Genomic DNA, 12,232 nt, shown 5'->3' with positions numbered 1-12,232 from the left:
TCAAAAATTGGAGAAAAATAATTAGAGGCTTAATGTTATATGTTTAGAATTCCTAATAAGTCTATTTTCAGGAGAAATCAATGGGAATATTATCTGAGTTCTGTACCGTGAGATAATTAATTTTTAGTGAAGAAGGGTCGAAACTGTCAGATAGTAGAATAGGGGTGAATTTAAAGAATAAACTGTACTTAATGGCTAAACCAAAAATTCTAAAAATTTTATGGTAAGAAGATTTGTGAGTATAGTTTCAGGAAAAATTAGTGGATCTTAATTTAGAATTCTGTAACTCAAGATATAAATTAGTAATATATTAATGATTATGAATTGTATTAATTTCATAGTCAATGTGGTACCGGAAATCTCGGCTAAAAGGACAAGACAAAGTCAACGGGAGTTAGCTCAAAAATTATGGTTTGTATTTCTATAATCCGAATCTAGTTATTAATTGTTATATTTTTTTTATTCAATGCAATTAATAAATGTTGAAGTGAGAATTATTGTGTCTATAATGGAATGGATTAATTTAGTGTGTTATAAATTTATATTGAATTGATTTATGAATATATATATAAATGTTTGAATTGAAATGAATATTGATGTAGAAATTGAATAATAAATATTTGTTATATTGGAAATATATGTAGTTGGAAGTGTGATAAAATTGATAGAAAATTGTGATTATTATGAAATTGAATATTTATTAGTGAAAAGTGAATGGAATTATATTGAATTGAAAATATATAGTTAATTAATTAAAATATGAATTAATTGAAAACTGAAAAATGAATTAAATACCCTATTAACTAGTCGGACTAGTCGGATATAGTTGGCATGCCATAGGATATGGAAGAGTACGGGTTTTGCCGGCTTACTGATCAGGCACTTCTGTGCCGACTACTATTACTGTTACCGTTACTGTTACCGATTTGGCACTTTGTGTGTCGGATATTGTTACTGTTACCATTACTGTTACTGTTTTGGATTTGTTCCGATGAGGTACTCTGTGTACCGTAATGTTACTGTTACTGTTTCGAATTTGTTCTGATGAGGTACTCTGTGTACCATACTGCTACTGTTACTGTTACTGTTTCGGCTTCGGCCGATGAGGCACTATGTGCCATACTAGTGTGTTGGTTGGATCCGTGTATCCGTCTGAGTCCGAGTCATGTTAATAGGGGTAAATAAAGGAACTGGAAAGATCGACTGTTACTGAATAACTGATTATTATTGAATAATTGATTGTTACCGAATAACTGACTGTTACTGAATAAATAATCATTCTGATTGACTAGTTGTTAATGAATATTACTGATTGATTAATTGTTATTGAAAAATAATAAATGATTTTGAATTTAAAGTAGACCAAAACATTGGTTGGAAAGTGAATGTTTGAATACTCATTGAGTTTGAATAGTTCAATATATAAAAATTAATATGTTTTATAATTGTTTAAGTGTTCGGATTATAGAAATACCACTGAGTGTATACTCAGCGTACGGTTTGTTTCTGTGCGCAGGTTAAGGTTAGACCGTTGAATCAGTATCCCAGGCCGATCCCGAATTTAATGAGGTAAAGTATGTTGAGTATTGGTAATGGCATGTACCTAGGATGTCTTATGAGAGTCATTTAGGTTGTGAAAGTATTGATAAAATAAGTAAATTATGGTTGGCAAAGGTATATAGTATGAATTTGAAATTTGAAAGAAAAATTCGTAGTAATTCAAAATTAGTTCCGAATTGATTTTACTGTTTATATTAGACCGCGAGGGCCCATTAAAGGGACGACATCTTAAAATTATGATGAGTTTGAACGTTTATATTTAATTAATGTCTGTATTGTACTGTACTGACTTGTAATGTCTCGTAACCCTGTTCCGGCGACGGTATGGGGTTAGGGGACGTTACAGGTCGTGTATTCCTCTCGAACAACAGTTGATGTTGAAGTCGTAAATGTTTTATTTGGCAATGAAAATTGAACATATATATCAAGATAGGGTGTCCACTAGCGATATGAGTCTGCACCATCGCCTCAAAGCTACAAACATCTTTGATATTAAATGCATCATATGTCACGGGATCAATCGAAGCACAAAATTGATACTTAATAGAAAAAACCCTACTTGGCATCGTTCCAAAGATTTTGAACCTAATTCTTTTACGAAATTCTATAAAAGCTATACTCTAGTTAAAAGCCATTTGAGCTGTGTTTTCTGATAAAAAAAAACATCGTTCTCGGTGTCACGGACTTCACCATCATAGTAAATAACAGCACTAATACATTCACTCATCTTCAATTTTTATTATGTTAGTCTTTCTAATTTTTCTTGCTGTAACTTATGTAACCTGAGAATGATATTTGCCTTGTTTATATAGCCTAAGGCCAAGCATGAACTACTATAGAAAAAGGGCGTCCACGTGGGAGCTTTTTTTAGAAATTTTGCTGACAGTGCATTCTGCTTGAAGTGTTTTTGACACTATTTGTTCAGAAACGTCTTCTCAAAATTATTTTTTCAGGAACTACTATAGAAAAAGGGCGTCCACGTGGGAGTTTTTTTCAGAAATTTTGCTGACAGTGCATCCTTCTTGAAGTGTTTTTGACACTATTTGTTCAGAAACGTCTTCTCAAAATTATTTTTTTAGGAACTACTATAGAAAAAGAGCGTCCACGTGGGAGATTTTTTTCTATAATTTTGCTGACAGTGCATCATTCTTGAAGTATTTTTTACACTATTTGTTTAGAAACGTCTTCTCAAAATTATTTTTTCAATGTCTAAATAGTCAATTTTGTTAAAAAAAATAAACTCAATGTTATTTTTAAAAAAAACTAAACCCTAATTTAATTAATTTTAACCATAAACCCTAATTTAAATTATTTAAAACACTAGAACCCTAATTTAATTTATTTATTTAAACACCATAAATCTTAGTTTAATTTATTTAAAACCCTAATTTTATTTATTTAAACCTTTAAACCTTAATTTATTAATTCATTTAAAATCATAAACCCTAATTTAAATAATTTTTATAAAATAAAATCCTGATTTATTTTAAAAATCTACTAAAATTTTAAACCCTAACCTATTTTTTTTTAAAAAAATAACCACTAAATCCTAACTTATTTTAGCAAAACCCTAACCCTAAGAATCCTAAAAAACCTTAGGGACTAAACATGTAAATATCCCTAAATATAAAAGTCCAGCAAAGCGTGCCCCTGGGGGAGAGCTTTGTGCTACGTCAGCAAAACGCGTCCACATAGGCGCAATTTGCTGACGTGGCACAAAGCGCTCCCCCAGGGGTGCACTTTACTGGATTTTCCCTCCTAAAATGCGGTCACGTAGACACGTTTTTCCAAGACTGGCCATTTTCCATAAATAATTTGTTAATTGGCCCATTTTCATAATTTTGTTTGGAAATGGATCTTTTTGGGTAAATGGGTCCACATATCTATTCAAAAATTGAAATCACGGAAGACAAATTTTGAGTATCAATTGAAAATTTCAAGTTTCTTTTCTAACTTCCGAATGAATAAAATCCACAATTTCTTTTATCAATTGCAAAGAATTTAGTTTTTTTTTCAGAACACTAAAATAAAACGAAAAGGTTGATATTCTTTTTAAATAATAAATTGAGGGCTGGAGGGGCTATGTGGTGTAGTGTATGTATTTATAGTGGGAACAGTGGGGGAGGTTTGAAGGCCGTGACTCGAAGGGTCAAATTGGGTTAGTGGCAGGCTCGGTGCCGCCAAGCTCCTTGTCTAAATGAGCTTGCCACCTGACTTGAGTTGACCCTTCAGGTCATGGGCCTAACATATATATTATTTTTTCCTTTGTTTTTTTAATATTTTCTTATTTCAAGCATTGGTAACGACGACACCTACCAAAATTATTTTTTTAGTCCAAGACCCAATGATTGGTTGTTGATTTGACGTTGGTATAGCCAAGGGTAATGGCGGCACCGAAGGTTATTATTCATGTAACATCCCGCCCGATGTAGTCCTTGTTGGTGATATGTGTGGGCAGAGTGTTGGTTAAGTATAAGTTAGGGAAGGCTGATTTATGCCCTATCTCTCAGTGTTGTGTTAAGTGTTGGTTTTCACGCCATGATTAGTGGACTGTTTGGCTAATCGGGTAAGTCTATAATAACTTGGTTGAAGGATTCGTCTTTTCACGAAGTATAGGTTACATGTCCATATGTGTTGGCGTGGTCATTGTGGGAAACCCGCCAAACAGTGGATTCTTTTAGTAAGTTTTGTGTAAAGGACCTTCCTATTAGTATCTGCCAATGACGGATTGTTAGGTTGTGAACCCAATAATTTTTGGTATAAGCATATGAGTATACTATATAGTTTTAGTTGGTTCTACCTCACTAGACGAGTTTTTGTTAGAGTTTAAGCAACTCAAATTATTAAGTAAGTTTAATTTAAATATCTATATCTTAACTTGAGGAGAAAGAGAACATTTTAGTTCTTAAATTTTAACAAAATGGAATAAATATTTGAAAATTTTGAGAATGGTTTTTGGAAAACAAAAAAATATTTTTATAAAATTTGAAAAAAATTAAACGAGTTTTTAATTTTAAATTTAATTAATGAATTCACCTTAATTTAAATGTCAGTTTTTATTTTATTTTTTATCTTTCTATTCTAAAAAAATAGGGTACCAATCATGTTTTTATGTTTTTATAATTGAAAATAAAAAATTATTTTTAATTAGCAAAATGTAATTTTCAATTTAAAAACAATAAAAATCAAAAGTAAAAAAATAAAAAAAAACATAATTATATTTTCAAAAATCAAACTCATAGACTTACTTTTAACAAACAAGTGTAATTTGAATGGAAGTCCAACCATTCAATATTTACCTCAAATAGAATTCCAACCGAAACTCAATTCATGTCTCTAATTTCAATTAAAGTTTCTTAAATTTGCCTTTAGTCTTATATAAGAAAGATAATGCTGACGTGTCAACTCGTTGGTTTGACCAATCTGATAACAGTCAACGACAAGCGGGCTTTGAGTTTGGGCTTCTCCAGATTGTGTCTAAACTAAAACTATTGAGAGACCTCAGGAAACTCCTCGAAGCCTTTCCTTTCTTACATTTGTCCGCCGTTCTTCTCCTTCTTCGTCTCCGCGGCTGGCTGATATAATATTACAAGGTCGAAGAAAAAGGAAACCAGACAGAGATGGAAGGCAATAAAGAGAAAATAGTAGACGACGTCGGTTCAGTAGCTGAAGCTATATCTGCTGATGACGATAACGCCGCTCCTCTTTATCAAGTCGAAAGCCTCTGCATGCGCTGCACCCAGAATGTACTTCTTTCTTTCTCTCTCTCCTTTTAATATTTATTATGAATTTAGTTCTTTTTTTTTTATTTCATCATTGTCGTTTGTATTTATTTGATTTTTTTATACAGGGAATAACAAGGTTTTTATTGACCTCAATTCCTCATTTTAGGAAGGTAATTATCAAAGCGTTGAACTCTTTTCCCTTTTTTTTTAGTGATTTATGTTTTTTGGCTTTCAGGTCTTGCTCTCTGCTTTTGAATGCCCGCATTGTGGTGAAAGGTAATCTCGTTTGTTACTTACTATATGCTTAAAACTGATGTTCCTTTTGAAAAGTTTTTTTAAACGCTTCTATTTGTATATATTAGGAACAATGAAGTTCAATTTGCTGGTGAAATTCAACCAAAGGGATGCCATTACCGTTTGGAGGTCCAACCAGGAGATCCCAAGGTTGTCGTTAGTTCTTGATTCTAATATAAAGTTCAATGCTTTCTTTATGTTTTATATTGTTTTATGTGTTTTTCCGTAAGCTTTGTCTACGATTTGAAGAAGCACTAGCTGTAATAAGTGGTAACTACGCCATACTAATACGTCTCTTTAATGTAGTTGTTTAGCCGACAAGTGGTGAAATCCGAGTCTGCTACCATAAAGGTACATTTTCTTGCAATGATCATGAACTCAATTTTATATTTCTGTTTATGTTTCATCGAGGATTGGCTCCAATATATATGTCTCAACTAAAATATTTTGAATTGTTCCTTTTTTCCTACATGGTTTATTTCTTCTTGTAGATCCCTGAACTGGATTTTGAGATCCCTCCTGAGGCTCAACGGGGAAGTTTATCAACGGTATTTACTCGATTCTCTTGCCTATTACGTTTATGCTGTATTTATCTGTTCGGTGCTTCACAGAGGCCACCCATTTATCCAATATATATTTTGGATTTTCTTCATCTTATTTTTGCAATCAACTCAGATATTGTCTAATGCTTCTAGGTGGAAGGAATACTAGTACGAGCTATAGATGGACTGCAGGCCCTTCAAGAAGAACGCAAGGTTTATTTTGTGATTGACATTCAATGTTGATTGATGTTATGTAGTTTTCGGTACTTGACCTGATTTGATTTTACTGGACAGAAAGTGGATCCTCAAACTGGAGAGGCAATTGACCAGTTTTTGTTGAAGCTGAGAGCTTGCGGAACAGGGGAGTCACCTTTCACCTTCATCTTGGATGACCCTGCTGGAAACAGCTTTATTGAGAACCCGTAAGAGGAAAAACTTTATTTTTTAATGACCTTTTATGTTTTTATTTATGTGCTTATGCTTTAGGCATGATGGATTGTTCAAATGAAAAGTAGTCGTTTCCATGTAAATGATCAGAGTGTTTGTCACCGGACAAGAACTGAAATTTTAAATTCTTTTTGCTTATTTTTAGCTTGAACTAGAAAATTTATTTGACTACACTTTTGATTGGATAGCTATAGAGTTTTAGAAATTTTAAAATCTTAAGTTGCCTTAATCTAGCTTACATTAGAATGTTGTAATGTCATCAGGTTTGCTCCATCTCCTGATCCATCATTGAGCATCAAATTCTATGATCGAACTCCTGAACAACAAGCATTGTTGGGATATCTTGTTGACCCGTCACAGTTGAATGCTGATGCAGCTATGGAGGAAACAAGCAATGATGTTGATCAAATAAGAAGACAACCACATGGATCAGTAGGAGCGGCAGCTGGTCAAAAGGCTATTGCTCAGAGTAATAGTGCTGAAATTGTGGAGGCTTTATTCCGGTATTCTGCACCAGAAGAGGTAAGCCAATTTCAACTGTTATATTAGATAGATTCATGGGAAGAAATAAAAGAACCAAATTGATGAGAGGTGAAGACAAGTGATTTTAAGTGTAGTGCATTAACCTCTTATTGTTTGAATTCCAAAACAAAGAAAGATAGGAGAGGGAGAGAGGGATTGTGATTGGCACTGGCAATTTAGTCTCTTCCTTTTCACTTCTCTCCTTAAAGTTGCTATCTTCATTTAAATGAAAAGGAAAACACACACACCCCTCTATCTAAGTATGCTTAATTTTATTGTATACTAGGATTTACCATTTTGTCTTAAATTCCCCTTATACCTATTTTTTCTGGTACTTTTTCTTGCCTTGAAGTAGGTGATGACTTTCCCATCAACATGTGGAGCCTGTGCTGCCAGATGTGAGACTCGGATGTTTGTAACTAGTATCCTCTGTAATTGTCATGGTTATTTCTGCTACATGATCTGATCCAGTTTTAGTGCTATACATGATGAGTGTATCTGAATTTGATTAAAAGTGACTAGTTATTTGTTCATTGTGCTTTCCATTTTTGTCTTGCTCATATAAAGTATGGAAGTTGTAGATGTTTCGAATATTGATATGTTGCTTTATCATAGCAATTATAGAGGAGGTGAAGCAGATTCTAATGGTTCTTCATGAGTACTGTTAACATGAGTGTCAAGTGGAAAGATGCTTGCATCTCAGATGTCTGATCTGGAGTAATGATTTAATGATACATTTATCTTATTTTATGGTCACGACAAGCACATATCCCCCTCCCTGCCCAGACCTCTTGGTCTGTTGGCATCTTGGTTACAACTTAAGAATATGTTGCAAAGCCATTTTATCTGAATCAGGTGTCGTCACATATGGTCATTACAAAGTTTTATCTATAACTTGTTGAGCTTAACCACATACAGGGATTCCATATTTTCAGAAGTTATTGTCATGGCATCACATGCGATGCTTGTGGTACAGAAATTCTGAGGTTGGTGATGATTTTGCTCTTACTAGTCTTTAGCCCAATTACTTTGTCGTTATTAACCATGCTTAACTTGCAGTTGAACCTGGTGGGGCAATTCCTGACAAGGAAAAATAACCCTGTCTGTGAAAAACATCAATGATTTAAGCCGTGATGTTATAAAGGTTTGTTCTGATGACACAATATCATTTTTCGTAGTGCATTGTGTTAATGACTAGTTTCTCAACAAAATGCTGCATTTCCTACTTGTTTGTTTGCGCAAGTTAAATTCTTTATGCCTACATAGACTGGTATTCCCTTTTTTTCCTCTCTTTTTTGCAACAATGCACGAGTTAACAAGACAAATATAGTGCGTTTGTTTGCAATAGTCACTAGTTCTTAATTCAATGTTTAAGAGTTTTTAGATCTTTGCGGATGTAATTTGTTGAGGTAAATCTACAAAGTTATGTTTTGGCAAGGCAGCCTTCCTTTGAGAAGGGTGTCTAGTGGCAATTTGTATTTGATGTAGACAATTTTCTTTTCTGATATGATAGTGAAATGTAAATAAACAACCCGAGCTTCATTAGAGGAATCAAGGGAAAAAGGAAATATAGGTTGTAATAGGGATTGTTAGCAATCACATTAAAGCTATTGCATCCACAGTATTATCATATCTTGGCCATATAAATATATTTTTCATGGCTGTAACAGGTACTAATATAGTCATTAATTTAGTTTCCCATTTAGCAATTTAAGTTAACATTGCATCCCCTCAAGTTTTTGATACTATTATTACACTGGGCGTCACCTTTCCCTCAAGCATGTAATGAACATTTCATGGGATTTGAAATGGCATGTTCTGCCCGTTCTTTTTTCCATGCTTTATGGTAAGTTATCTAACAAGTGGTTTTGTAAGTTTATCAGTCAGATACTGCAAGTGTAAAAGTCCCAGAACTTGATTTGGAGCTAGCTAGTGGCACACTTGGTGGGGTTGTTACAACGGTTGAAGGTTTGATTACCAAAATTAGTGAAAGTGAGTCTTTATTACTCATTTAATTTTTCCATGTGAACTCTGTTTGATTGTTGATTCTGTTATTTATAGTCTTTTTCCTTCATTGTTTGCTAAGTTTGAGCACTTCACCCTCAAATTGTTCTCTTCACAACTCGTTTAGGGTGTTCCGGAAGAGAGTGAGACTAAATTCGTTTGCTTGCTGATTCTGTTGTTTATAGTCCACATCACTTTTATTTTACTAAGTTTGAGCCTTTCACCCTGTAATGACTCTATCTTACAAGCGATGCTTTATATTTCTAGAGCAGAGTGAGGCTAGTTTGCTACCATGTACAGCGTAGACCTCCACATCTTCATTTAGCTAGAACTTTTGCTTCATTCCTAGGTTATTCAACCAAGTTCCTCTATTTGCTTCCTCATTTTTTTTATTGACTGTTCTTGGGCAACTGTCACTACCTTGTTCCTCATTGCATGAGTTTGACATGAGGTGCTTTAATTATGTATCTTATGCATATTAATTGTACTATTCCCAAACTCTGTGTTCAGGCCTTGAGAGAGTGCATGGATTTACTTTTGGAGATAGTCTTGACGAATCTAAGAAAAACAAGTGGCTAGACTTTAAGCAAGGTTGAACAAGGTACTATCTCAACACTGCTCTGGTAAATTTTATGTACCTGGTTACATAGAATACTGGTTCATTTCAGCTCTGCCCAGTCGGTATGCCTGTGTGCCATTTCAGTTTCTTGATAAATACGAGTGCCTAGAATGCATGGTTCTTTATCAATTAATAACTTAAATTTAAATATGATGGATTACTTGGTGTATTTAAAATCGGGATAGATTGAGATGTATAGCAATAAACATGCAAATTAACGATGAAGATTACTGCCTCATCTTCCTCAGACTTAAACCATACATATGACCCATATATTTGTTCTTATGTTTTTGTTTCATGTATATGGGAAGGATTGGAGATGCTTTGCATACGTCAGTCCTTGACACTTTTGCAGAATGAGATAAACATCAAATGATCTGTACAAGTAAAGAATGAAAACCTTAACCTTTTTTCTTCTCACGGAGGGGTCTGGTTGCTATTTTGCAGATTTTGAGCATGACAGAACCTTGGACTTTAATTCTGGATGTGCATTAGCTAACTCTTTTATTTGCACAGCAACTTATGATATTAAAGATGACCATCAATTAATTTGTAAGTTCTCTAATCTTGACAAAGAAGTGCTACCCCCTTTGCCATTATTTTCCAATAATTCTTATGTTGGCTCTTCTCCTTTGTACAATCAACAATATTGGATTGTTTCTGCAGTTGAGGAATATGAGAGATCATGGGAACAAAATGAAGAACTGGGCCTGAATGACATCGACACCTTCTTCAGCTGATGCTGGCTTACAACTCAACCGGGGGGTGACATCCAATGAGACCCCCAAGATAAATGAACTGCAAATGATGGTTGTGATCGAAGCAAGCATTGGATCAACTGTGCTGTGCCAAAACTATTCACATACTGGCTGCTGGACTGAAACAATGTTTCCTAAAGATTTAGAGCACCAACTGCAATTTTGAGGCTTCATATTATACTTATATACTGTAAAAATTATACTGTAAGGAATTTTTTGTTTATTTATGACTAAATTTTAGAATTATGTTTGCTTTGATGTTTCTACTTTGTCTTTCATATATTTTTTTAAGAGCTGACAATTTTCGGATTGGATACAATTACAGTCAAAAAACCCCCCGGTTAAGGCCTTAATGTTCTTGCCTGAGCACATACAAAATCATCACACACAAACAATGTTGTGTAATGTTTAATCAGGTAGCTTTTACTCTCTTTTTTCCTATCCAATTTTGCCCTAGGATATGAAGATCCTTAAGTTTGAGAAATACCCAAAATGAATAAAAATGTATTAAATTGCTTGTAAGAATAGTACAAAGTTCCCTTTCCAAAAAGCATTGTCATTTCTAACTCTTTTCAGATGGTGGTGTGTGCCTTATCACAGGTTTTCTTTCTCCCTCATCTTGGCCATAGCTTGTTTCATTGCTTCCTTTCTCTTCTTCTAGCTAACACTTCCCTGCATCCACTCACACTCGGGTTCTTTTTCTCTCTGGTGGTGGAAGGTGGGGCTCTTCTAGCTGCATTTGCTTGCTCTGGTCCCAACATTCAAGCTCGCATTGCCCCTGCCAAGCTCAATTACAGCCCTGCACCATAGAACCCAACCTAAAAATGCTCTTATTCTCATAACAAAAAACGGACAATGTTGGAAAAGTTATAATTGTCATGTTGACTTCAACCCAAGTTTAACAAGTGCAAGTATCAGTCAGGGTAATTCTCTAGATAGGAGTAAAGCATAATATTTCCCCTCACAAGCACAGTAAAACACCAGAAATTAAGGACTAAACAAAATTTTAGACTTTCTTGATGCTGCAATTTTTCAACTGGTGCTATAGTATAGCGTACAATGTACAATATAAAAGGGCTTCAATATGCAAACCTGCCATGAACTAGTTTATCATCCAAGACTATGGGTTCTGGTAGAAGCTGACACCGTCTGCCAATCTTAAGTAGAATTGAGATGCAAGTTGTTTGATTTGGCATGGGGTTTTGACAGTGGCTTAACAGGTTAGTGAATGCCTTGCACTCTCTCTGCTCAAGTCTCACAATCCAATAAATAAAAGAGCCAACATTTTTTTTAAAAGGACTCAGTATAGTCGAATTGTGACGTGAATGAGAGTGTTGAGCGGATAGTGTTTGTACGTTTTGGAAATAAACAGATAGGAAAACTCATTGGTTGCGACTCGATAAGGTTGTTTTCTTGTGGGACCCTTTTATGACCTTAAGATATCTCTGTTCGGTCCTTGTGCTTATTTACAACATAGCATAAGAGTAATTATTTATAGTAAAGATTTTTAGATTTTGGAAAGTGTAACATTTATTATATATATTTTTATTGTATTTTGTAATATATTTGTCAAATTATTTATTTATAGAGTATAATGGATTATTTTGTACATTGAGAGTATATATTTTTTATTCTACAAATAGATTTAAAATTTTGTCATATGTCTCTATTTTTGAAATATTTATTTTTTAATATTTAATTATACTTTTATAGGACATTTACTAACTCTTGACCTAGTTTGTGAAATTCAAAAACTCTGTT

General features: G+C 33.9%; 1 protein-coding gene and 1 long non-coding RNA gene across 2 annotated transcripts; both read left to right on the top strand.

Moving 5' to 3' along the window:
• The first annotated feature begins 360 nt into the window (after window positions 1-360).
• On the top strand, window positions 361-1,988 carry LOC121227599 (uncharacterized). The gene is made up of 2 exons (XR_005925158.1): window positions 361-411; window positions 1,517-1,988. It is a non-coding gene; the product is annotated as an uncharacterized lncRNA (long non-coding RNA).
• Window positions 1,989-5,077: 3,089 nt separating this feature from the next.
• On the top strand, window positions 5,078-9,690 carry LOC121227598 (zinc finger protein ZPR1-like). Its single transcript, XM_041110574.1, is given in 15 exon segments — window positions 5,078-5,306; window positions 5,411-5,455; window positions 5,521-5,561; window positions 5,648-5,729; window positions 5,886-5,930; window positions 6,071-6,127; window positions 6,275-6,334; window positions 6,416-6,543; window positions 6,832-7,090; window positions 7,446-7,512; window positions 8,009-8,080; window positions 8,150-8,176; window positions 8,179-8,234; window positions 8,974-9,082; window positions 9,605-9,690. Coding segments are annotated over 15 exon segments (1,260 nt in total). The 5' UTR covers window positions 5,078-5,180.
• The last annotated feature ends 2,542 nt before the right edge of the window (window positions 9,691-12,232 follow it).

Source organism: Gossypium hirsutum, unplaced genomic scaffold, assembly GCF_007990345.1.
Source record: "Gossypium hirsutum isolate 1008001.06 unplaced genomic scaffold, Gossypium_hirsutum_v2.1 scaffold_1125, whole genome shotgun sequence".
In the NCBI taxonomy this organism is placed as follows: domain Eukaryota; kingdom Viridiplantae; phylum Streptophyta; class Magnoliopsida; order Malvales; family Malvaceae; genus Gossypium; species Gossypium hirsutum.
The sequence above is the reverse complement of the archived record's forward strand: the minus strand, read 5'-3'. Positions and strand labels throughout refer to the sequence as shown.